Source organism: Oxyura jamaicensis, chromosome 5 (genome assembly GCF_011077185.1).
Source record: "Oxyura jamaicensis isolate SHBP4307 breed ruddy duck chromosome 5, BPBGC_Ojam_1.0, whole genome shotgun sequence".
Classification (NCBI taxonomy): Eukaryota; Metazoa; Chordata; class Aves; order Anseriformes; family Anatidae; genus Oxyura; species Oxyura jamaicensis.
This window is the reverse complement of record NC_048897.1, coordinates 59,032,100-59,059,263: the sequence shown is the minus strand read 5'-3', so window position 1 is coordinate 59,059,263 and position 27,164 is coordinate 59,032,100. Positions and strand designations below refer to the sequence as shown.

Sequence of the window (27,164 nt, the reverse complement as noted above, 5' to 3'; positions counted from 1 at the left end):
TGTTTGTTTTTGTTTTTCCACTCCCTCTTAGAATGAAGGCTGAGAAGGTAAGAGGAAGACAGGTTTTGGCTCAGTTCTGTCCAGTAAAAGCTGATGTTTTTAAGAGAAGAAAACTAGTGAGTTACTTTGAGATCACACAATATATAGAAAAGCCAACTTTTTTACCTCAGGAGACTCATTCTCCACAGAGGAAATCTGTTCTAATCGTGTCTGACAAAGTCTTTCCACCCAATGCTGCACCTTTTCTGACTCTTCCAGGTCTTCTCGTTCTGTTTCAGATACCTTAACCACATCATCAGTTCACAAAAAGAGGTTAGAGGTATAGTTACAATGCAAATGTTTCAGAAGTATGAGATGCCATTTAAATTATTTTAAAAATTAATTGCGCTTTTAAGAGTGATTTCCTCTTATGCTGTCTTTCGTTAAGCTCGTCACTACACATGCACGCTCAATAAAAAGTATCCTCACTCAGACAAAAATTGACCACAGCAACAAACATTTCAAAAACTCTGTTCCCAAGAAATGCATTTTTTCTACTCTTTATCATCTTTGACATAATTAAATGAATGTCCTACTCAGATACATCCACTGAAGAGGCAGCTCATTTTCTTTCAGTAGAATTTTGCACTTGATAGGAGAATACAACATACCTCCTGCACAAGACGATTTATTTTCAGTTGCTTTTCCTTCTCCAGCATTCCTTCCTTTTCCTTGGCAAGTCTTTGCTCAAACTCCATTTCCTTTTTATTCTTCTTTTGTTCACAAAAACTGTCACTTTTTGACTTCTTTTGCTCTTTCCCTTTCTGGGATTTTTTTTTAATTAATTTTTTACATAAACTAAAAACACAGCAAACTTCAAGCTCAGTACATGAGTGCCTGCCTTGAAAATTGGATTACAGTGCACGTATGGGGCTAGTCTTTTAGAAGCAAATCTTAACTCAATTTCCCCAGCAATTTGCTGGAATTTCAACCTTATTTGGAGGGCTTGTACACAGTCATTTAAGTTATACAAGATCAGACAGTTCAACTTTTCCTCTGCAAAGCTACAACAGTAGGGCAGATAGGTCCACGACAAAACTTCAAATAGTCAAATAGTTTTGGTTAGATCTTTATTTATCATCTCTCTGTTCAGTCACTTTTACATTAATACAAGACTGACTGCTTTCACGTGACAGATGCTCATGTATACACAGATGTGACCGATCTATGATTAAGAAAGCTTCATGCTTCATACATCCTAAACACAGCACTGCATGCCTTCATGCAAAAAAAGTAGATGGAAAGGAAAGGCTTCGATCAGTGGAGCAATTAAATCACTCCCAGGAAAGAACTCTGCATCATGAAGACCAAACAATCCCTACAGCCAATACATAAAATCTACTTGTGCATAACTAATATAGCACAATACAACTCTAAAATTTTACATGTCTAATGCAACCAAATGGCAAAACTTCTTCATAGTCTTTTAGGAGCCTGTGTTCCTGTTGTTTTTGAAACGCACCCTGCTCCTTATTTCTGCTTCAACGATGTCACATTTCAGCTACCCTCTCATGCTGAGGCCTACTCATGTTGAAAAGCCCATGTTCTCTTTGTTCTACTGAAAAAAATACAGAAGGGCAACAGGCCTGGCCGCTTATTGTCAATTACTGCCAATGCCCAGAGAGGCTAAGATTCAGGTTTGATCTCGCTCTGCTCATTATCATTGGCTAATGACTTTTCAAAGGGGTTTTCAGGAATTCAAAGCATGACTATGCTTTACCTTACGTATCATTATTTGCCTTCCTACCTTCTTCTATGTGTAACATTAGTAACAAAGCAAACATTTTTGCCGGCAGCTACAAAAGTCATTCTCTCAGTACAGAAAGTAATTAGAACTTTGTGGTACACAGTTCAGGGATGTGCTGTCTATTGCTTTGCGGTTAAATGTTGCTATTGTTGGAAACCAATAATCTTTGGAGATAAAAAACCGGAATTGTCACACGTTCATCTTTTCACACTAATGTTTTAACACAAGCATCGTTTTGCTGGCATGTCTTATTCAGAGATAATTAGTTTGTACTTTAGTAGTAATTTTTCATATCATTTTATCCTCTAAAGAGTTATAAGATACATTTAGGACTGTCTATGAAACATAACACCTGGCAGGTCAACCTGCTAGGTATCAACATTTGAAAAATTACTGAATGTAAATGCTCACTAAGTAGTACATGTGCCAAAATGTTTGAGAAAATCGATGTCTATGAGACAAATCCTTGTTGCATTCACTGCATTCAGCTACTACAGGATGAGTCATCCTTTCCATCCATTTTCCCCATGGATTCTGTTCACTTCCCAAAGACATTTTAAGTAGAGAGTAAAATTTTGTTTTTTGTGGGTGCACAGAAAACAAACAATTAGTAATTTGCAGTAGGATGAAAATTCACCTTTTCTATATTTAAAAATATTTCTAAAAGCAAAAGATTAAAAATAAATCTTCAAGTTTCTAGTCAATATGGTATAGCTCAACAGGAACTGTGATCGATCTTCATTACTATATGAAAAGTTACTTGGAGGCACCGTAAACTATGCCAGCAGCCATTGAGAAGATCACCTATTTGTGTAAAGAGGCTGAATTTTCATAATATATATTTCTATTTTTCAGATATAATTCCTAAGAGTACTGAATTTTACATGTTACAGATCCAGGATGATTTACAGTCACTAGCAGCACAAAATGTCATCAGAGTACATTGCCATTTCCTATGCTCTATTAAGGTCAAAATAATAAATAATAAAAGTTTATAAGATGCACTGAAAGAAATAAAGAGAATAAAGCAACAGCAGGAATAAAGTATTATTTGGAATTGAAGTAACGTGAAATCACAATGTTTTAGAGGCAACTCTTTAGATGAGAGGTATTTGATCAAGCTTAAAGCTTTTCTGTTGTTTTTGCTCACTGTGTGTGGTGCACATGCATGAAACTCTTTTGCCTTCAGCCCTCCTCTCACTGGGATACTTGTATAATTGGGAACCACATACTTCACTCCCACTGAATTTTTGCCTCTTATTGAGGCTTTTTTCTTTTGAACATTATCCTGAGGATTTGTGGAAAACATAAAAAAGACACTGTGCACTTGTGCTGAACACCTTCTGCAAAGTACACACAATTCCCATTGCAGCTGGCAGGACTTAAGAAGGTCAAAGTATTCAGAAGAAAAATTCCAAAAAACATCTTGTGCACGTGAAATGAAGAAGCATCTACCCCTAAATAATGTCTGGTATATTCTAATGGAAGAGGAGAAAGAGAAGATAAAAAGGAATTGAAATTCAAATGCACAGCAAACAAGTTTACTTAGCAAACTTTGTACCTTGCGGATTGTGGGAAATTTTCCTTCATACCGGTAAAACCATCCAAAAGCTACAAAAAGGTAAAGGAAAAGCTTTTGGTTTTCTTCTTAAAAAAAAAAAAAAAAAAAAAAAAAAAAAAGGACTGGTTCCTATCAATCCCTGCTGATACACAACTGATTAAAATTTATTTGAAATCACAACAAAGGTTCAATATTACATGACAAGATCTTAGATCACTTCTTGATCAATTGTGCTAGCACACTTAGTCACAAATAATCCTTATTTACTGATACACATACCTTAAGTGAAAAAAAATGCAGTAAGTAAGCTTTGTAGAGAACTACACAGCCATACGCATTGCTGAGATCTCTATGGTTACAGTCTTACTTTACACTAGTCGTAACAAGCCTTCTCAAAATCAAACAGATACCTCAAACTCATTTAAGCTTGTGGCAGAACACGGTGGCATTTGAGTAGAAAAGAAAAGCTCCATTCCCTAGAATAAGCTGAGTAAAATCATACAAAATAATCCATTACCACAATTTTACGTAATAAACACTAACAACACACACAGTTCTAAGTATAATCCATCTTTTCTTACGATTGACATGCTTTGTATTCTTGTCGAGGTATCTCTAGAAAACAGTGACAGCAACAGTATCGTAACATTTCGTCATTTACCGAAGGACCACACATATTGCCCTAGCAAATACAAATGATGGGTTCAGCGTCCAGACTGACTGTCAGGAGGAAGTGAAACACAGGAAGAATCTGAATCAGGATAGGAAGTTAAGGCTGAGCGGCAAACCTGTTTGTCCTGCTTCATCATCACTTCATCCATGTCATCTGTGTCAAGCTGGTCATGTGCAACTCCCTTTAAATCTTCTAGAGAAACAAAGGAGGAAAGGAGTGAGGAGATAGAAACGACAGTCTAACTGGAGGTTCCCACGAAATAAAGAGATCTGCCCTGTGTGACTAGGAGTTTCCATGAAATAAAAGAAGTTAGTAATGTGATACTTGTCCACATAATTGAAAAGAAATGAGGTCCTGCTTAAATCAAATCATTTCCAACTTGTTAAAAAGCACCAATTAGAGCAGGTGTAGATGCAGTGAGCCAGGTACCTGCCAACTAAAAGCCATTACATACATTTATCACACGTATCCAAATGCTTCCAGTCTTGACAATCATTAAGTCATCTCTAGCTGGCGTGGACATAAAATAGTGATATATTCCATACAGCTCACTGATGTTGTGTCTGAAATAAATACCAAAAATGCAGACTGAAATCAGCTACTTACTTTTGTGTTTGGAATGAGGGGCAGAGTGCACTTCTGCAGTTACAGTTTTTAGAGATTTGGGAGGCTCTTTAGGCCCCCAGTCTTCTTCCCACTCCTTCTTAAATTTTTCTTCCTCTGCTGTTATCCTATAAGGAAAAAAATGCAGTTACGAATTCTAAGTATATAAATAGCAACATTAATGTAAAATCATTACAATTATTTACTTTTAATTATTTTATTCTCTAAGATAAAGCATCATAAAATGCCCTTCTCCCAAACCATATTCCTTTCATGAAGTGTCATTTTACTGACCAACCTAACCACTTGTTTCCAGTTTATTGGAAACAAGTTCAAACACTAAAATGAGCATTCACAGCCCTAGGCTACACTAAAGAGTGACTCCCTGGAAAAGAAGTGTAAATAGAGTTGATACACAAAACACTTTAAATTCAGTATTCTAGAAAAAGAGAAATTATCACACTTCAGGACAAAGAAGTTCATAGAACAAGATAATTATCCAGAAAGAACCTAGAAAAGCACCATGATCAAAAAAAAAAAGGGCAGGCTGAAGGAAAATTCAGAAAATCCCAGGTATGTCACAACACTACTGCCATGTAACCTATTATCTTGGGGCTTCATATATGGTGTCTTTAAGAGGCCTAAGGCCTATTCTTGGCCCTAGCTAGTCTTGAACTGGTATATTGACATATGGTGCCAAAATTTACCAGGTCTTAAATACATGTGACTATTTATACAGGGATTCTCTTGTTAATCCCTAGTTTAGCTAAGATAAATTTTAAAAATATCCACACATGGTCAAAGCACTATTTAATAAAAATCTGATTTCCTGAAGAGGATAGGCTATAAAACTTACTGTTTTCAATGCAACACTTAATTAAATCTGTCCTCAAAAAGCAAAAGCTTACTTAAAATTTAGGAGTAAAACTTCTACTCAAGACAACTAATATCACATGCTAAAAACGTAAGCCTTAGTTTGGTCTAAATCTACTCAGCTTTGGTTTTCAGAACTATGATAGGCTGAAAAGGCTATTACTACCTCTCACAGACTGAACAAGCTACCGTTTTTTTTTTATTATTATTATTTTTTAATATAAACTAAGTGGGTATGTCATTAAGTGCCTGAGCATATGCATATTTTCCATCCCTTTAGTTATTCTTCTGTTTCATCCTTGATGTGTTTCCTTCCCGGATGCATTTCCTTCCCGGATGCATTTCTTCTTTTCTGTTAAAATTACACGTAGTGGCCAGTAGAGCAAACAAGTTCAGAGACAGAGAACTTCTTCAATCTTAGCTTACTCTATACGTACTATTTAACTATACTATATATACACTATAACATACTCTTAAAATAAACATTCAACTTCAAGCTCACTTTGAATTTATCATCACCATAACCTTTGCTTTTTCCAGTTGCTGCTTTTCAGATCTGTTTCCTATTCTGCAACTCTGTGTTACGCTTCCAGGACGCACTGGGCCCTATGCTTAGCTAAATATACAAATTTATTCGGAAAGCATATAGAGAATGTTTTCAGACAGATCCAATACATAAACACCCTTTTTGGGGGGCAGCATATCGCCTATGTAGGTTGTTACTTACTGCTCAATTTCTCTGCGATATCTCTCTTCTTCCTCTGCAGCCTTCTGCGAAATCTCCATTTTTCTTCTATAACATAATGAATTAGGACATCACAATACAAATAGTATTTTCTGAGTAAGAACTTCCACAAAGTGTGTCAGCATATAGTTAATATACAAAGAGTAAACACATGCACATTAGGAAGAAAAAAAAAAAAAAAAGCTCCTTTACAAAGTCTTCTTTAAGCTACCAAGAGTTCAACATGCTGTTATTTACAACCTGAGGACATTCAGGACCATCTGCTTAAGAAGGATATCTGTTTAACTCTGTGAGTCACTATCTCCTTCTGAGACAGTTCCATAGCATGCTATTGTGAGAGGATGAATGTTAACTGTTCTGCTAAAAATAACGGATGGGGGAATGTCACCAAGAAAATACAGAATATCACATTAAACCACAGGGGTATGACACTCAGGGAACAGTGACTCTTCAGTGACTCTCCTACTGTAGGCACGCATTTGAATAATGTTGGCTTGGAAAACCCAGAACATCAATGGGATAAGGAATTATGAACAGAGACTCCACAAAGGCAAGCACAACTTAATCTAAGTTGGGAATCTCCTCACAATTATTCCTGTCTTGCATGCCCTTTTCAAATCCAAGCTACATTTTTCAGACCCTCCTACGGAGTCCTTACAATCTCTCTTTCTCTTGCTGCTCTTTGATGATTTTGTTAGTTTCCAGTGCAAGCCGCTTCTGATGCATTAACTCCTGGCGTTCCTGCTCACGAAGACGTGCTTCCCTCTGCCTCTCGTCTTCAGTCATGAACAGCTCTTTTCCCTGCAATCGGCACCCCAACACAAATCAGTCATGAAAGAGTCTCGTTAACATTGTTTTTCTGGGAATTAATTTGAAACCAATTATGTAACAGCACATCTGTCATTTCCTCACATAACTGTCAGTGGGGAATGCTTTGTGAAAGACCCCCAAAAGACCTGGTAATTTCACTCCAAAGAGATACTCCAGTTTTGTTCCAATTTATGATGTGCTAAACACCTTAGAAGAGGCAAGTGACCTCTAAAATCAGCAGCAGTAGTGTAGTGGTCATGCCAAAGACACTCTGGATATGTCACCCAGAACAAACTCCACATTATGCTTTCTTGGAACCTAACTGAGCATCTACTTAGTTTTCATTACTGAAATTAAAATCCCATTAATTATCAAGGCAGAGTTTTTCACATCTCTGAGGCTCAAAGGGTAGAGCTCCTGAACAAAAACAGGCAGTGAAGAATGCCTTTGCATCAAGGTCTTCGCTTGACCAGTAATCAGGAGTAAAGAAACAAATAGTATCTCTATACAGTCCCTTCTTCAGTACAGAGATGTGTACTGAGGAAAGGAGAAGCACATGAGGTAAAGTAGGGTGGAGCAGAGGAGTTCCAAAGCAATAATTAACCGTTTTAAGGGTGCCAGTGGTAAGCACTGGAGCAGTTCCCACCTTTTCTAATGGCTGGTGACATATCTGTGTAGAATATCACATCAATGAAATAATGAAAAGCCACTCTGAACTGCCTTGGTTTGACTGAATTTGGCAGTGTAAACATGATAATGAAATGCAGCTTTACATCTTACTTATTTTTACTATTTATTTGCCCATATAGTATTTTTCACAAACATTGTGCTTGTGCAAGTATACTACTTACGGCGCCTGCTACCACAGAAATAGTCAAAGTACGGCTGCTTTTGAGCACTCTGACAGCCTGCAAATTAAAACAAATGAAAAAAATCAGTCTGCATTTAATGATAAACATTCTGTATACAAACAATGATAGATGCTGGTTGTCAAGGCTGGAATTACCAAGAGACCTACATGAACTGAAAAAAGGTGGTAGCAATTCCGGTCTCCAGATTCTCATGCTCAATACACTCTTTGGTTAAGTAGTCCAGCATCAAAACATGTCTTTGCAGCCAGGAAAACTGGATAGAAGCTTATAAACTGACAGCTACATATTCATGGAATTGGGAATTCTTATTTCTTACCTCTTTATGATCCACATTAGAAAAGTCCACTCCATTTACCTCGACAATCTGATCACCAACCTAAAGGAGTTAATCCATATTTTAGTACAGATGCTGAATTAATACATATACTAACCAGACTTTGGGGGGGAGGGGGGAGATAGAGAGAGAGAGAGAGAGAGAGAGAGAGAGACTCTATCTAACATTCTCAGTACAATAATTACCAATACTGGCAGGGTATAAGGGGAAAACTGGCAAGGTTTGCATGTCCTCCCGTAGGCATTTCTTACTGCCACTATGAGACCAAATACTGAGCTAGGTGGAATATTGGTCTGATCCAGGATTTCATCTTGTTAAAATGTAGGAAACTTGCTTGACTGGAAATGTAATACACAAACATTTCTTTCCTATGGAAGGAAATCACAGCTAGTGATTCTACAGTGATCCAGAAGCCCTGAAGACATAAATGCCAAATTAGATTTCCTTGTAGTACCCACCTCGGAACATGGCATACATACCTCTAAGCCCACCTCTGCTGAAAGAGAACCTGGCTTAACGTTGCTGATAAAAATGCCTGGTTTTTGTGTTGGACCACTGGAAATACTGGTGGTATAAAATAAATAAATAAAAAAACAACAATATTATTTACACACTAATACAAAGTAAGCAAGAAGGCTTGAACTTAGACTGCTAAAACCTAAAAGAAAATAATCCAAGCTTATAAATACTGTTTTAGATGCTGAAACTAACATAGTACACTGACCTACACTAAGTTCCTGGGACACTAGCGGTATCGAAAAGCCAGCATGTAATACAATGATGAATTAGTAACTTCTTGCATAGCTATGAACTGCAATTCGTTATGTATTTAGAAGCAAAAAGGATGTGGCAACCAGCGTCCAACATCTAATGAGGAAACACTGAGATGCAACCTATGCTGGCTGCTAACACAGCAATCATTTCCGAGGGTGATATATCCAGCAGGTTATACAGAACAACCCTTACATGTTTGTAAATATATTTGTTAAACTTGATATCATCCATATAATATAAAAGAAAATGTGCTTTAGAAAATATTCTGTTCAGTCCAATCTTGCTAATTTCAACTACTGAATGTTCCTACATGTGTAAAAAAGCCTCCGTAACTAGATGCAAGGACATGAGTCTGAGAAACATCTGTTCGTATTTCTAAAAATGTTGAAAATTTGAAATTAATTTTTGGAAATGGATATAGATGGGCAATGGCCTTTCAGTTCAGAAACGTTTCACAGAAAGCAGTCTATGTTCAGGGATTCAATCTAACAATAGGCAATGCTGGAGCCTGCTATGTCACAGAGCAGTAGTTTGAAGTATTTAGAATTTTAAAAATTTAAAAGCATTTAAAAGGTCCAGTTCCATGACACAACTTGTGTTATGTAACTCAAATTTAACAATAAGAGCAAGATTATAGAGAACTGTTTTGATTTTAAGTCAGAACTTGGGACACAGGTGTTATACTTTGTCTAATAGTATCTTGTGTGTCACAGATGTCTTGCTGTTAGTCTTCCTTATCCTGTGTGGTTCTCCATGTCCCTGATATCATATCAATGAATGAAAGAAACAACTGCCTTGTATGTCTCATGAACAAATCAGTGATATTAAGTAAGAACCATGCACCCACCTGCATCCCATGCCTTTTGTACCAATCAAGCTAATGAAGACTTTCTTCTCTTTATTGTCTCTCCCTCCAGAAGAAGCAAGACCAGCGACACTGCCCTTTCCTTCCTGCAGAAGGATTTAAAAAATGCTGTAGACGTTATTCTGTGTTGAAGTTCTATCAAGACTACTATAAATATCATGAAGCCAGGACCAAACCCTGACAATATCAAGGTAAGATTCCTCAATGGACCTACCAGAAATGAATGTGAAGTACAGTGGAACAATTTGACTGAGGTGAAAGACTGAACTTATCTATTTGGAGAAAATTGCTTAGTCAAACTTCTATCCAGTAAAGGACGAAGGAAAATTAGAAGAAAGTGATATGGCAAAATAATCATTTAGATGTTCCTTGACAAAAGAGCTGGAAAAATACCTGATAATGATTACAATTTAACTAAGCCTTTCTTTCTGAAAGCAAAAGAATGATAATTGTGGTCTTTCTCTTCATTGCTGCAACCCATTGAAGTCGCTTGCATTCATACCTGTCTTTCTTCCAGCAATATAACAAAGACAGACCAAATAATCTGCTAAAGATTTATATAGATAAAGAATGGCCTGGTAAATTAATAGGCTCAAACAAAATAGGGTACCATTTCATGAGCAAAAGATAATCCACTTGTATCAGAACCTTTTCTAGTGATTCTAGAATCATTTCATATCAAAAAAGATGTTTCTCCCAGAACACCTGTAACAAGATATTACACCTTAAAAATAAATACAATGACTTCTGTGATAAGCTCAGAGGATAGAGTGGTTCAGAACAATTACAGACTTCCCAGAAAATATTTTAATATTGATCTCTTACCCCAGATTCTGACACAAACTGATCCACATATTGCCATTTAAGGGGTTCATCTGCTGAACTGGAAGGAAAAAGTGATTAAAAATAATGGTGAGCTATTTAAATGGAACATTGAATAAGTATGCAATTCTTTAGGCTAGTAAAGCTGGTCAAACTTAAAACTGAGTAAACCTCCCCAAGTGAAACGATATTGGGAAACTCTAAGAATAACCAGGAAAATAATCTTAAAAACTGGAACAGCTTATACAAATGTCTACGCAGAGACACACCTCTCATCGTTAACATTTGTCCACCATTCCACTTAAAGTTTCGCCTTTTCAAAAAAATTGGACAAAGGACGGTAGTTTGAACTTTATGAGCTCTTAAGCAGTTCTCAGATGTTGTATGCATGCAGTAACAGCAGAGATCTGTTAAGCAAGGTGCATTGATAATGAAATTTCCAGGTTGCATCCACTAAGACAGAAGAAATACAAAATGGTTCATTTAAGTAGGCAACTGGCCTAACAACGCAGATACTTTAAACACCACATCTACCTGCTCATCACACTAGACATGCCATTTTAACTAGGTAGGGAGATGCCTGTTCACAAGTTTTCCAACATACAGGTAAACATAGTGGTTCTTTGAATATTGAAAAGTCTGTGTGAAAATTAAATATTATTACCTTTTGACAGGTATCATTCCAATATCTGAAAAAGAAAAATGCTGTGTTAAGTAACAGCATTTCAACAGATCACTAGCTATCGATTAGCAACAACCTTCAGCAATGCAGGAGATTTTTGAAGTTACTTACGTCTTACTTTTATGGACACTATCTTCTTTGTCCGAATGAGGTTTATGACTTCCTCATGGGTGCATGACGAGATGGAATATCCATTTATACGAACTATCTCATCTCCAACCTCAGAAATGAAAAATAGAAGGAAAAAATGTAAATAAGGTTAAAAGAAGTTTCTAGGCAATGATGTGATCTGGCAGTTATTTAGATGCAGAGGTCTGATGACGTTGACTTCTCAATATTTTGGGGATTTCAAGTAAGTGCCATTTGAGATTTAGCTGTATTTGCCTGAAACCAATTCTCCACACCAAGAGTATAGATAAATGTCCAGAATAACAGTTTTACAAATAATATATGGTGGAAAGCAGAAGGAGGAGCCAGACTTCAACCCTGCAGATTATCTTATATACAGGTACCCATATCTCAATTCAAACAATTTTGGAGCAATTTTCCTTTTTATGCATTAGCAATTCAAGTTTTTTACCCTATGTTCTCTAAAATACTTTCCTAACTCTTCTGATCAATAGGAAATTAATCTTGGATCTTATTAACTTGCCAGATTCTTGATAAGAGTACTGCATTGTTTTAATGAATTTAGCTCAATTTCAAATGCAATATCTTCTTATTTACAATAGTCATGCACTAGCATAACAAATATTTATTTTGGGGTGCAGTAGTTTTAGTCTTCCTGGATCATCCACATGAGTTACAAATTTGAGTGCTATCAATATGACAGCTTTTTGAGTTTTCACAGCAGCAACCCATCCTTTCTCCTTCATAGACAATGGCTGGGGAGACAGTACTGCCACACAATTGTGGCCCCTAGGCTGTGGCATTCCCCTCATTGTATGACATGGAAAAATGAGGTGTAAAAACTTGGGGCAAAAACCATACAAGGAAGTTCCCAGCAGGCAGAAGGCAAATCAATCACTTATTACCAAGCTTACTCAGGTTTCTGTGTGCACGAACTATACATTTGGGCTCTATGGATAACAAAGCATGATCAGAGAAGACCAAAAATGGGTAGTCTGAATAGCAGAGACAATACTAGGGTCATCCCTAAGGCAAACTCAGATGAGGAGAGCTCAAGTGTAAGCAGAAGTAGCTTCAGCAGCAGCTCATGCCTATTTGGTGATAAAATAACAGTGTATCGATGCAAATCTTTAATTTAAAGAGACTTATTTTCCTTTAATTTATACCCATATTTGATACATGGCAACTTGGACATCTTCTATTTTCTCTCAACTCTGCCTAACAGTCCCCTTAGGTAGGTAGCCTAAGAAGGAATCAGGGATCAAGACACTGCCTGCATCATTTAAGGTGTATCTTACTAGCTGCTTGAGATGACACTGGAAAATGCAAGGCCTTGGCCAGAGCATTATAAGCACTTTTGCCCGATGCGAATCATGTGATGTGACTGTGTGAAAACTAGTGCCAACTCTCCCCTATTAGGCAAATCAACCCAAATTAATCCTCTGCACAGAAGGATAGGTAAATGCTTACTAGGAAATGGCTTAAACAAACCATCAATGCTACCCTCGTCTATCTCTGTACTTTAATCTTCACAAGCACAATGCCAAATACCTTGACTTTACTGCTTTCCAGGAACATTTTCTACTGTGAATATTTATATGTAAAACGTATCAAAATGCCACATGGGCAGTTGACAGGATCTTTCTCATTAATATTAATAGGATTTTGTTCTTAATTAATGAAATTTTGTGTGGTCCCTTGCATATAAATCTGCTTTCATGGCAGCATTATTCCTAGTTAATGATTGCCTACGTTTTCCAATTAAGACTCAAGTTTCAAGCTGCACAATTTTGTTCATTTAGGCTTAGGTTCTCCATGCTAGTGTCCTCTTTAGGCTGATTTTAAATTTTGGCAAAGCTAAAGGAACAAGTTCTAAACAACAAAACTTGGGTGGAATGCATTCTTGCATTCACTAAAGAAAAAGAACAACAGAAAAAAAAAAAAACACCACCATATCTACAATCACTTTGTTGAGAGGCACTGTTCTTTCATTGTAGGTTTGGAAGGGGTCCTTATACTACAAGTTGAATATTATGAACATGAAGTCTTAGTGAACCTCATCATTGACCCAAAATACTTAGGAGGAGAGGCAGGCTCGTCATAACAAATTTAATGAAAGTTAGTTAATGTGATGACTCTGTCTATACTAACTCTAGTCTGGGGGAAACTTCCCTTTCATCCAGTTGCTTGGTACGAAGATCAGCTGTGAACATGTTTGTAGAGCAAAGAAGTCGGCTGGAATCCAGGGGGGCAAAGAGTCTCCGTGGGAATAGAAAGTAATGAGAAGTTTCATTCAGTCTTAACCACAAAGTCATTTTTGCACAATGGCATTTCCTCACTATCTGCTTACATCCCTAAAGACTTCACTGTAATATTTACACAACAGTATCGCAATAAACATTGTATTTTTAACACAACGTTCATTAAGACAGTGCAAGCAACCACTACCTTAGTTAACTCTATGATACAAGTGTTATTCTGCAGAACACTCCTATTCCTCTTTTCAGCCAAATTCTTCCAGTCTCCCACATAGAGACTCGGCAACTTTACTGTCACTAGCAAGACAGAAGGTAACACCACCATTCTTAGTCATACCAAGACAGTGATCTACTATGGCCACATAGATTAAATCATGCAGTCTATCTACTGTTTTTTCCATCATGCAAGCTCAATGACAGTATCTGCACCTGAAGAGGCTTTTAACAAGTGAAGAAGTCACAGTCTAGCTCTCTGAGGACTAGCTTCCCTGTACCTTGCTGACAATTTTAAGGAAAAAATTAGCACAGCTAGAGACTCCTGCTCTGGTTCTGTGCATCTCAGCACCAAATGCTGCAATTTGCCTTGCCACATTCATGTTGGAGGAGCAAGTGGAACTGAAAGCATGAATTCCTCAGTACACCGTGTACCTTAGAGACTGTTACCTGGACTGTGATACCTTTACCCTTAGATGACGGGACATTGGACATGCCATTACCCACTGCCTCCACTCTTATTTGCATGGAAAAAATATCAAGTTTTTCTACGGTGCTCTGTTCAGGTGGAAAAAAGGCACCAAAACCCACATTGTACTTTTCTACTTCTTTCACAAACTTCTATGCTGAGAAATGCTGTATGGTGTGCAACACTATACAAAACACTACAAATACGCCTACTGCGCCAGCATATCACATGCAGTGTGATATCCACTAGAGATCATAAAGTTCAGCTGACACCACATAGTTTCAAAAGACTAACAAAGTGGAAAAAAATAAAATAATAATATGGGACAGTCCCGAAATAGAGAACATTTTGCAGAGGCAGAACAACTGCTGTCCACAGCCCTTAAACGTGGGACTGCTGCTCCACCTGCTGGGTACACGATATCTCACCCAGGGCAATGCCCTGCATGCAACTCAGCACCCCCACCAACTGGGATCAATTGCAATGCTCTAGCTTACAAAAGCACCCCCATTTTAAGACTGCAAATGGCAGTCCTGTTTGTGAGTCTTCATGTAGTTTTTGTATCAGGAGAGTAGTGTTGCTCTGAGGATGTCATCATTCACTCAGCTAGTCATATCTGTTAGCAGCATATCATCTCCCTAACAGGCACACGTTTACAAAAATCACAATTTCAGCCAAGAGCAGATTTTATTTTCTCCACTGAAAAGGAATGAACATTTCCCATTCAGATATTTTCACTGCTCACCTTCACCAGGTAGTCATTTCATTTCTGAAGCTGCTCAGCACTCTTAACTTATCCTAAAGACGTTTCTGTTGCTGACAATGAAAACTGATGTCGCTTTAGAATGATGCCTGTCTAGGTCAAAACTACTGCAGACATCATGGGCAGGTAATGAATCACTTCTTTTTAGTACACTTTAACTATTTTTCCTGAAAAGTGTCCATATACTGAAGTAATCGATAGCCATTTTCATACATTTTGTTGCTTTTGTTCTAGTGTCATTCTATATCAAACTGTTGAATCAGAAGCAGTAAAGATAAAAGTCTGCAGGACGAGCAGAGTACAACAGTAATGCTTTCTTTGTTAGTATTTATCACCATTTCCCTATGAACAGGGAGATGACAGACTTTTAAAAGAGAAGCTGCAAACCTAACTTTTCCCAAGTGAAATGCCTCTCCTTTTCAACTTTCAACATGGGAAATATAATATTTAGTGCTTCCAGGAAACTGAAGGGTTTTAATGAACAGTAATAATGACATTACTGTTTCAAATTTCTCATTTGCTATACTTCTTCCACTTTCATCATTCATCCCAATCTCAATCTCTTTGCATTCAACAGAATCTCCACAGATAAAAGTATATGAGAAAGCAAAGTGGGGAAAAAAAAAGATTAAGTACATTTTGTCATGAAAGAGCTAGACACTCATCTTTTAGAGAAACTGTAGTTAAAGGGCCAAAACTACTTCAGAGAAGTTTCCTGATTACTCAGTCATTTTAACGTAGCTTGGGAACTACTTCAAGGAGAAAAGTACGCAAATTAACAAGATTAAAAAAAAAGGGCAGCGGGATAATAAACTGATGTTATAATAGATCATTATACCTTTCTCAGACAGCATTTTTGGGATAGAAAAAGCGTAGAGATTTAGTTAAATAACAGGTGGATGAAATTTCAGAAGCAGTTGGCTTTACTACGAGACGGCAATTTAGAACAATGAGCTGCCTGTCAACTCCGCTTATTCACCTGGCTTTACAAAGTGCCTAGTGCCACCTATTATGAAGGCATTTCAAGCTGCTCTTTAACACCCCCTATCAACAAGCCCAAGTCAGACAGTCATGTTAGCTACAAGGCACCATCTGTTCATATATATAATCTAACCCTAACAAATTCACAGTCTCATGGGTTTTTCTTCTTGCTTCCCCTACTTTGTCTGCCGAACTCCAGGCAAGCTGAGTTGCAGTACAGTCATAAGCCCAGCCCAAAGATCCTGTGCATTGCCCTTCAGCATCACCAACATGCAGCGCAGCAGCCCGTTACAGAAAGCCAGCGGTATCTTTTTGCATGCTATGAAAAAAAAAAGTATTGGCATCTTTACAATAGCATGACAACTGAGCACAACCTTCTTATCTGTCATGTCAAAACATTAGTCAAATAAGCAGAGAACAAGAGCTGCAACATAGTGTTAAGATGAATAAGCTAGCCTGACAATGTAAGACAATGGCTGTTAAATCCTTTACTGCTCAGCATCACTAATGCCTTCCAACGTTTTCAAGGAAATCCTTTAAAAAGCAATATAAATGACTGGTCTTTGTCTCTTTATTATTATTTTAGTTTTCTAGCAGTGGATGAAGGATGCACTGGGATCTGTCTACTGAGCTCATCCTAACCTAGTGAGCTCATCTTACCCAGTGAGAATCAGAAGGGTAGACAAAATTAATGCACAAGGCACACAAGCTTTTGTAATACAAAGCCTGGGAAGGTACATCAACGCTCCTTTCTGGAGTCACCCACCAGCAAATCCCATGCTTATGAGTAGCCTGCTGACACATACAGCTCAACATTTGTGGTGTCCTGTGCCACCCTCACAGTTCTAACTAAATTCAGAATTTGTGGGTGTGTATTCCCTGAGTTTGTTGTTCTGTTGTAAGAGGGAGCTTCTAAAAGTGTCCAGAGAGCTTGTCATGTGCCTGTTCGGAGCGTGCTGCCAAAAGATGGGACTAATTCAATGCTGACTCTGAATTAGTGAATGGGATATCTAGGCGTGAATGCACAACCAAAAGGGCACGTGTACATGTAAGCAAACACAGAGAAGAACATTGAAATTTTAGAAAACTCTCCATGTAATAAGCAAACACTGAACCCTAACTGTGACTGCCTTCTGGAAAAGGGCTACAGTGAAGCTTATCTACAGAACATAGTTTAATTAAACATTGTATTGAATCACGATAATTGACACATTTTGGACTATTATTAATATAATCCTTAAATATCAACACTTGCAACAACTACTCATGCTCCACAAATTGAAATTAGCCAGGCATATCAGCTTTTCTACTCAGAAATACAGACCCTTAATACACCTTATCAACTACGGTCTTAGAAAGATGCAGACATTTGTCACAGCAATTGCCCACTTCTTTCTTCACCAGGAAATAATATGAAGAAAGGACACACACACAAAAACCAACAAACCCCACAAACCTTCATTAATACAAATTGGAGGAATCAATTTAGGAAAAAGAAGTGTTTCTACACATAATTGTTTTTGCAAACCTTGTTACAGTTCATGCAGCTAGAATTTAATCACTGAAAGAGCAGCAGTGTGCAGTGGAAAAGACACAGAAGACTTTTTTTGCCCATTTTCTGTGCTTCCGTTGGGGGAAAAAACAAACAAACAAACAAACAAACCATAAACAATCTACACATGAAGTTCAAATAAACACCTAATTACACAAATTTTATCAATGCAATGTGAAATTGACATTAGTATTTATGTGCTCTGTCCTACCGTTAATCAGAATTTGGCAAAGTTAGAGAAGACCTTTTGTTCTATGAGCTTACATTGAACTATGGCTATTCACGAAGTAGAGACTCCAGAAAGCCCTTTAATCTTCACAAATCATCATATCCCAAACATGAAAAAAAAATGTTATCTTACTTAATTTTAATGATATGTAAACCATTTTAATACCTTCAGTGGTATGTGCTACAGCATCGACTTACATACGTTACGAATTTCATTAGAAAAGACAAAAAGCACCTTTGCTACAACTATCTCTAAACACTGAAGGACATTTCTTACCACCTGCTTCCCTAACATTGTGGCAAAAAGCATTCTGCAGCACAGTAGCCATGAATATAATCATCTTACCTGAAGTCCAACATTGTCTGCCTGTCCTCCTTTAACTAACTGGGAGATAAAGAGGCCACAGCTAAATTCCACTCCACCTCTCACACTTAGCCCAAGTCCTTCAGGATGCAAGCGATCCAATCTCACTTCTTTCAGCTTTCTGCAAAAGTGGAAGATACCTGACTGTTCAGCTGCATAATGTTTTGTCGCAACAGTGTTCCATATGCAAGCTGTGCATTATTTTTCTCTCATAGCATTCAGGCATAAAAAAAACAACAACAAAAAAAAAAAAAACAACAAAAAAAAAACACACAAAACAGTCGACTAATAGAGCCGTAAGAATTTGTTATTATAATAATTAAATTCAGGAAGAATGAGAAAAGACTGTTTCAACAGGGAAGCATTGTTTTTGGATTCCCATACCCTGCTTTTACTAGATTAACTACCTTGCAATAAATTTCATGTAGTTCAAAAATATACTTCCAGCAAATACAGCAAGAGTCAATAAATGTGCTCAGCTCTATGCAGATAACTCATATTTTACTTGGATTTTATCTGATAACTCAGTCAGTATTACATGGTTGTATTTTCTGTTAGCTACATCATTCTATATTCCCTTACCTTGATCTTTTGGGTGTAAGCTGATCATACTCCACCTGGTGTTTTAATGGAATAAGTGGGCGGATAGCATCAAATAGAGGCAACCTGCTTGGTTCATTAATCACGAGTTTTAGATCCCCCACGAGCACTGGAAGATTCATCGATCTACAAAAACACAATGTGAAAACAGGCACAGGTAATCAACACAAAGCACTTTTAATAACTTGCTGTACATGTGTCTCAAATATTTTTGTGCCTCTTCAACCTACTAAGAGAGTTATTTATGCAAATATTTGTTTAACCAAAGCAAAATAACCTTACAGCAAACGTTCTGTAAGCAAACAGGAAGAATACCTCCTTCAAAAGAGCTGAAATATCCTATATACTGCTTTTATTCTTTAAGGTCATGCACATCACCTTATAGATGGTGCATAATTAAATGCTTGGAGCTCTCCAGATATTTATGGTACTGTTTGGAATTAACTTTACAGACCAGACACACCTGCCAACTAGATGTTTGTTTCCTTCCTAGTTAGCAATCCTTATTGAATCTAGGTTGCAAACGCTTCTCCTGAGCTGACCCTAAGGGATGGATGAATCATTCAGAGCCAGAAAAATCACGTCACTAAGTAATTAGAGCCCAGACTACTTCCGTTTTAAATTTCATTTGAAACCGGAACAGAAATAAAAACGGAAGGGCTGCTAACCAATGAAAAAAATAACCTACACAAGTGAAACCACCATGAACATTTGGTTGAATGACAGCTAGACAATGTATCCCTTGATACTGTCAGCACTGAGGTAGTTACAGGCCTGGAAAGTGTTCTTTGACGGCCAGCTGCGAGACTGCAACAGCTCAATAAGGTTCAGTGGAGCTATTCCTACACAACATCCACCTGACTCGGACTACTGATCCCGCTTCTATCATTTACATTTCCTGACATGCACTGTCTCTGAGGCATACCCACTGAAAATACGTATCAGGAATGCATATTAAATGGCGTTAGAGGTCAAATACTTAAATTTAGAATTATTTTTTGCAAAGAAGCAGAAATTAAATGTTATCTCCAATAGCACTTGTGTATATTTTTTCCCCTGGAACCCTTCATGAAGGATTTTTAAGAAGTGATACTTGATCAACAAATAATCACAGAGATCATGGAATTTTTGCTTAAGCCATTGATATTTTGGAAATTAAGAAAAAGTTACTATATGCATTGTTAATTCTGTAACTGCAAGAAGATTTTAAATAATTAAGAGCCACTGATTCAACCTCCTTTCCAAACAACAGGCTTTATGAATGGAGAAGCAATTAGACAGACCTAAGTGAAACTGAATCAGATATGCAGCTGAATACACCCCAAACTATAGCTCAGTGCAAACATCAGATCAAAATATCCACATTACACTTAGCTGAGATGCTATTAATTAAGATATGAATGGAAACAATGCCTATTAGAGCCACTCATCTACGCTGAGTGGAAAATACACTCTCATTTTCTTTGAGAAACAATGGGTGAGATGCTGATCCCATGTGCAATGATATAGGTTCTAAGCAACTACGGTTTAAATCACTTCAGAAAAGGATTGGTAATTGGCCTATCACTTTACAATTTTTTCCATTATATTAGAATATGCCAGTTGTTAAACATGCCAAACAGATTCCCAGCTTTCAGATAAAACAGTTGAAAGTAAGTCTTAATCTGAGTAGTAAGCAAAAATCTTTAAAAAGCAAACTGAGCGAAAACCTCTGTTCAAAATAAATAAGCATCATTTGGAAATACAGCAGTATCACTTGGAAATAATAAGGAATTTGATCAACACTCTTTTCCTGTTTCCTGAGAACATCCATGTGCTTTTTTCCCCAAAGAATCCACCAAGTTAGTTTACAAAACAGTCAAATCATAAAAACAAAGTAACTTTACTATTGACAAAAGACTACCCCTTTATTGGCCACAGAAACTGTGAAAATGTGAGAATTCAGGAAGAAGAATTAAAAATTATTATTTCAACTGATTTTCTAGGAAGCTATGGAAAGAGCAAAAGACTTGAATACCCACTCTTAGAATTGCAAAACGTCAGTAAAAGTATATATAAAGTAGATCTTACTGGTGGTACATCCGCAGCACATCATAAAGGTAATCCTTCTCCGCTTCATTGTCAATTAGCAGATTAACCTGAAAATCCAAGGACATTACTGTAAATCTGACTAAACAGCCACAAACATTGAATACACAAAACTTTCACAAAATCTTAAGTCACAAAATATTAAGTCACCAAAAGACCAAATATTTCAACAGGGAAAGTGTTTTTTTTTTTTTTTTTAAATTAAGTTTTTGTAGCAGAGAATACTTCACAATGTGAAATTTACAACAAGACTTCTTTTTAATTAATATTATTACAATTAGACAAAATAGCAAATACCAAAGTCTCATACTCTGTATGTTAGATTTCTTCTTGGCAGCATAATAGCCTTAAAATAATAGCCTATCAGTCTTACCTGGTAATCGCTGTACTGTTGAATAAATGTTTTCAGAAACCTTTTTGGCCACTCATTAATATAACACATGTTGCCACAGCGAAAAACACCCCACTGAGATAATTATAATCTACGTTCTGTGGTTCCAAACCACTGATTTCAAGCAGTAGCTCATTTGTAACGTTACGTCAACAGCCACACTCCTGTTGCTCTTTGCTCCAGCTCTTAACTGATAGAACTTGCCGGTTATTCTTTCCTCCCCTGGTAATCGCACGTTTACTTAAACCAGTGTCACATTACAGCGTCTGCTCTTGGATACTTGCAGTAAAATAAAGTAAAAACAAGCAAACAAACAAAAAAACACACAACAAAACCCAAACACTCCGAATTTTCCTATGAAGAATTCAACTTACATTCAGTGACATTGGTAAGACCCCCCCGATCTTAACTGCAGTGAGAGATCACATCACGGTAGTTTTATATTTGGACAACCTTAATGTTTAGGAAAACAATTTACAACTGACCTAAAGGCTAATATTACTGTGACGTGAAGTCTGAGGACCAATTTGCATACTTAAAGAAAGGTCTTTGCTTTCCAGGTTTGCAATGCTTTGCATTATATTCTAAACTAAATACATGCTTCATGTTCCCTCTGTCTCTTTTCCCCCTCCAAATCCAGCAAGTCTCTACATATAGATAGTTTTCCATTACTTGTCTCTGGAATAAGACAATTGTAAAACATATAAAGGCTAAAAAACACTGCACACAGGACAAGACTGTTTCACTGAGTAACAATAGGAAGTAAACCATTTTTTACAGCAAATTTCAAAACACCAAAGAAGTCTGACTTAGCAGGGAACAACATGGTTGGACTTGTAACTGACTGGTTCACCAGTACCACACACAGACTCAAGTGAAGGCGATACAAGACTCACCCTCTCCTGCTAGCAAAGGTACTGTAGGAGCCTGCTTACATTGTCTTATGAAGAGCACTGAGTATTTGAGTGCACTACCACTACACAGCAAAGACCCAAACTACCACCATCTTTTCTCCTGGATAGGAAAGCAAGTAGTGACAACATTATAGTTTTCTCCTGATAGGCTAGCTGGTCTCCCACCACTGCTCAGACACTAGAGAACCATGTCCAAACTCCACCACTCCTGGCAGAACATTCAGACTGTAACCATCCTGTTTGGTTCCTACAATCCTCACCCAACACCAAATACTTCCCCCCCCTCCCTTAACAAAACCGCCACCCCAGTGATTACTTCAATATCCAGAGTGCTACACCAGGGATAATACTCCCAGACCATCTCTCTACTTAAGTCATTCTTTTTCTGCCTTCAATTCCACCGTCATTTCATTGTAGCCACCCATCCCTTACCATTTACCTAAAATCATGAGCTCCTGGAGACAGAGTCTTACTATAGATATATGGTTACCTAGGCTTGTCAACAGCTTCTAACACGACTTTAATGTCATAAACACCTGAGATTAAAATAGACTGCAACTGATAAAAACCCTGTCAACTGTAAGAGGGGAACAACTTTAAGAAGCTAGTTATGACAAAGTTAGCTGTTACGGGTTTATTTCACTAGGTGCAGAAATGTCTTGCTACTGGCAACTGAAACACACAGAGCTGACAACTAATGAAGTCTGCTAATTTCTTTTACTGTCTGCAAAATTATTACAGACCTCAGGTTCAAACATGGTTTTATGAAAACTGATGCAGATAGATTCTGTAAGCAAAGACGAATGTGCAGAAATGTATCTACCAGTTCCCTGTTTCCTGAATGAGCTTCAATATATGCACCGTTGAACTTGATACGCAAGACAACGAAGTGAACTGCCTAACATCTGCTGCCCTTTGAGAACGTGGCAGAACCTGTCAACTGAAAAATAAATCCATCCTCAGGAGTCTTCAAAAAGCAAAAATGTGTCCTGACCACTTAGCATAAGGAATTAGAACCGTCCCCAGTATTCGCTTATATGAAATGTCAAGTCTCGTGTTACTGTGTCTTATGGAATCATACCTTGAAGCAGGAACAGAAATGCTGTGAAGAACAGCTGAAGACACCTTCCATTAAGAAGGAATACGTTAACTGGTTCAGCACACCATACAGTGGTATGCTCATTATTTCATATGAGGAAATGCTGAGAGAGCTGGGACTGTTCGGCCCTGAGAAGAAAAGGCTCAGGAGGGATCTTATGACCTGAAGGAAGGGTGTAAAGAAGACAGAGCCAGGCTTTTTCCGGTGGTGCCCAGTGCGAGAACAAGAGAACATGTGTGGCTCCCTCTGACCCTCAGGAAGCACTGTGTGCCCCTCACTGTACCGTGATGGGGCACTGGCACAGGGTGCCCAGGGAGGCTATGGGGTCTCCTCCTTGGAGATCTTCAGAAGCCTCCTGGATGTGGTCCTGGGCACCCTGCTCTGGGTAGCCCTGCTGAAGCACTGGGGTTGGGCGAGATGACCTCCAGGGGTCCTTTCCAACCTCAACCTTTCTGTGACTGATTATTTCAGGGAACCTTCATAGTAGCTGCGTAACCTTCAGACTACAGTGATGCACTGCTGTAGCAGCAGCCCAACCTGTCAGCTTTTGCAGGACAGTATCAATTTCTACCTGAGCTTTGAAAACTATTAAGGGAAATTGAAGAACAGGCCATATAATATATTTGCATATATTACATATTTTGTGCTACTGCTTAGTTGATGGGGAGAATTGATTAAAGTTACAAAGGGAAAGGAAAAAAAAATCAAATGAAAGCAGGAAATACCTGAGTGGGAAATAACTCAGATCCCATGGCAGGTCATTTTTGTTGTTTTGACAAAGAAAAAGGAAGTAGTCAAGACACAAAAATCCCCACAGAGGCCACTGAAAGCTGGATAAAGCAAACCAATTTAAATAAAAGATCTGCTCAAGCATCCTATTACTCAGAGAAATGGTTTTCACTTAGACATGCATCCTTGTTATTTACACCAACAAATGCTGACGATAAGCATTTCTTACGTTATCAGGGGTGGGACTAGGGTAATTTATGAATTATAGCAGCAGCGAAAGGGAAGAAGTTTAAAGTTCAAAGTGGTAACCACCTGCCTAGAAACCGAGTCTTTATTGGTATGTTGCACAACCCATTGGTGAGTTATACAGTAATAGGTAACAAGACAGAAATAACTTGCTAGATAGCTGCAGCCATCGTTATGAAGTATCCAAGTCCTTCATGGTTTTGGAATTCATTTTGGTTCTTTGCAGCCCCCCTACTTCATTCTAACAATTCTTTAGTTAAGGGTTTATTACCAGACGGTATTTCTGCAGAACACATTATACAACTGTGTTTTCAGGAGCTCCTTAAAAGAAACTACACTGTAGGACAACAAGCAAACAAAACAAAACCAGCACCCCCCGAAAACAGTACTGAAAACTTTAGTTTCACTAGAGTGAAACTAAACTGCTATGAAAAACAAAACTAAACAAACAAACAAAAAAACACCACTGCTTAACCATGTTAATCATTTTACTCTTCCTTTCCTTAAACGGAGCCTTTGGAGCTTACTTCACTCACTCAATTTTGAGCTCTGCTGAGCACGTATTTAACGGGGCATAAACATGATAAAAACGACGTGCTGGGCAGACTGAGTCGCTCCGTGAATCAAGTGCACTTCCAGATGACTGCCCAGGCACAATTGCACTCGGGAACGCTGCGGTCGGCCTGAAGGCTCCCGAACGGGCTGCTGCCACACGGAACTGCAAACGTGAACTGCCTCGGCCTGGACTTCAGCACCTGCGCTTTCGCATTCCCTACTGGGTGCAGCGCTTCTACAATGACTTTATTAAAATCCCACAACACTTCTTCTAAGAAACCCTAAGAAGCTCATGCATCACGGAATGGCGGAATGTTCTTGCTTTTCCTTCTCTCCTTTTTTTTTTTTCTTTTTTTTTTTCTTTTTTTTTTCCCCGTTTTTCTCCGTTTTTCCTTCGGGCGGGGGTCTGGATTCTACAAGCCCCTCCCGCAGCAGGCGGCGGCACAGGAGCACCAAGCTCGGAGCCGGCAGCAGAGCCCGGGCCAGCCCGCGCAGCGCCCCCGGCCCGTCCCCTTACCTTGTGGCGGAACTCCCGGGCCACACGGCGCTCCATGCTGCGGGCAAGGACGCGGGTGCGGGTGCGGAGCGGCCGTGCCGCCGTCGAGGCCGCGCCCCGGGGTGGTGGGAGGCGCGCCCGCCGCCTCCGGCATCCCCGCCCTGCTGCGGTCAGCCCGGCACCGAGCTCCCGGCGGCACCAGGACTGGGCTGGTTAGGGCAAGAGGAAAGGGGAAAGAAAAAGAAAAGGGGAAAAAAAAAAAAAAGAATAAGGGAGAGAGAGAAGAAAAAGGGGAAAGAAAAATGAAAAGGGAAAAGAAAAAGAAGAGGGGAAAGGAAAGGGAAAAAGGAAAAGAAAAAGGAGGAGGAAAAAGAAAAAGGAAGAGGAAAAAGGACGAGAAAAAAGAAAAAATGAAAAGAGGAAAATGAAGAGAAAAAGAAAAAGGAAAAGGAAGAGAAAAAGGAAAAGGAAGAGAAAAAGGAAAAGGAAGAGAAAAAGAAAAAGGAAGAGAAAAAGAGAAAATAAAAAAAAAAAAGGAAAAGAATAAGAAAAAGAACACTGCTCTCTCAAGTGGCTCTTTGGGGTGAATTCACTCCTGGTTCTTCTCGTACAGCAGGAGCTCACATCCAAACATGCCCCTAATGTCTGTAGGTACACACGTCTCTGACCTTGCTATTTAAGAAGAACACGAAGATGTGAAATTTAAAGCATGATAACACCTGATGGGGGAAAAAAAAGAATTTGCTTCAATGGATTGTTCTACTGCAAATAATCTCATTTTCTTATTTTTTATTTTATTTTTAGGTAAGCTGAGTGAGACTGATTTGCCCTGGTTGGGTGTTGAAGGCTGATTTGTTTCTACCAGCTTTTCCCATGAAAACACCAGTATTGCTTACACCTGTAGGCCCTGAAGTGCCTGCTTTGAGTAAATGAGTAAGAACCAAACTTAGAGTGCCCAAAAGAAGCTTCTTTCAGACTAATCTCATTTAGGTAATTTTCTCTTGAGCTGGTTCCCCTCCTACTTTCCATAATCTAGTACACAACTAAGGCTGGAAGCAAGAGGAGGAGACCAGCTAACCCATGTCCTGTAGTCTCACAGCAATATCAGCTTTACCTCCGTAACTGGAGAGAACACGGTTTACATAAGCACAGGTAGCTTCCTTGCTCCTCCTTCCAATGGGGTGCAAACTTGTATGAATGCATATAGAGCCATGACAAAAAAATAAATGAATCCAGACTGCCAAATGCAATCTGGAATCTGTTATATTATTTCCATGTGAAAACCTTCTTCAGCTACACCAGCTCCTTTAGAAATTGCTCCTGCCCCTTTGAGAAGATGGCTTTGCTGTAAAGAAACATGTCAATGTTATTCACTACCCATTTCTCATATAGGTGCCAGGAACAAGAAAGAGAGGAATGCATTATAAGCCTGTGTTCTTATACACTCACCACCTGTTTTCAGAGAACAAAATCAGAAGTACAACTAGAACATAAATCACTTGTCTGCTACCTAAGGTAAGTTGCAGTACCGCATAGTATTGAAAAGCTATTCCATCCAAGCTTCATACACACCACTATATTATTGCTTCCCTGCAGAAGTAAAACAAAATTGTTTTATATTTGAAAACAGAAGGAAAGAGATACAAAGTGGTTTATGTCTTTTAAATTTCACGTACGTTTCCTTCAAAT

At 38.3% G+C, this 27,164-nt stretch overlaps 1 protein-coding gene across 2 annotated transcripts in view; it reads right to left on the bottom strand.

Moving 5' to 3' along the window:
- The window catches only part of USH1C (USH1 protein network component harmonin), a 43,678-nt gene extending 17,993 nt beyond the window's left edge, over positions 1–25,685 (bottom strand). Inside the window, exons 1-17 of one of the 2 annotated variants that reach the window (XM_035328326.1) lie at positions 25,497–25,685; positions 21,028–21,095; positions 18,940–19,083; positions 18,340–18,478; positions 11,512–11,620; positions 11,383–11,407; positions 10,722–10,779; positions 9,879–9,982; positions 8,737–8,821; positions 8,240–8,299; positions 7,903–7,959; positions 6,900–7,042; positions 6,224–6,289; positions 4,627–4,751; positions 3,348–3,397; positions 651–803; positions 166–282 (exon numbers count right to left, since the gene is read on the bottom strand). In XM_035328326.1, the coding sequence (XP_035184217.1) occupies positions 166–282; positions 651–803; positions 3,348–3,397; positions 4,627–4,751; positions 6,224–6,289; positions 6,900–7,042; positions 7,903–7,959; positions 8,240–8,299; positions 8,737–8,821; positions 9,879–9,982; positions 10,722–10,779; positions 11,383–11,407; positions 11,512–11,620; positions 18,340–18,478; positions 18,940–19,083; positions 21,028–21,095; positions 25,497–25,532 (1,539 nt within the window). In that variant the 5' untranslated portion in view covers positions 25,533–25,685. Of the gene's footprint in view, positions 1–165; positions 283–650; positions 804–3,347; positions 3,398–4,135; positions 4,213–4,626; positions 4,752–6,223; positions 6,290–6,899; positions 7,043–7,902; positions 7,960–8,239; positions 8,300–8,736; positions 8,822–9,878; positions 9,983–10,721; positions 10,780–11,382; positions 11,408–11,511; positions 11,621–18,339; positions 18,479–18,939; positions 19,084–21,027; positions 21,096–25,496 lie in introns of both variants that reach the window. The other variant, XM_035328325.1, reaches the window with a different exon arrangement.
- Between the last annotated feature and the right edge of the window lie 1,479 nt (positions 25,686–27,164).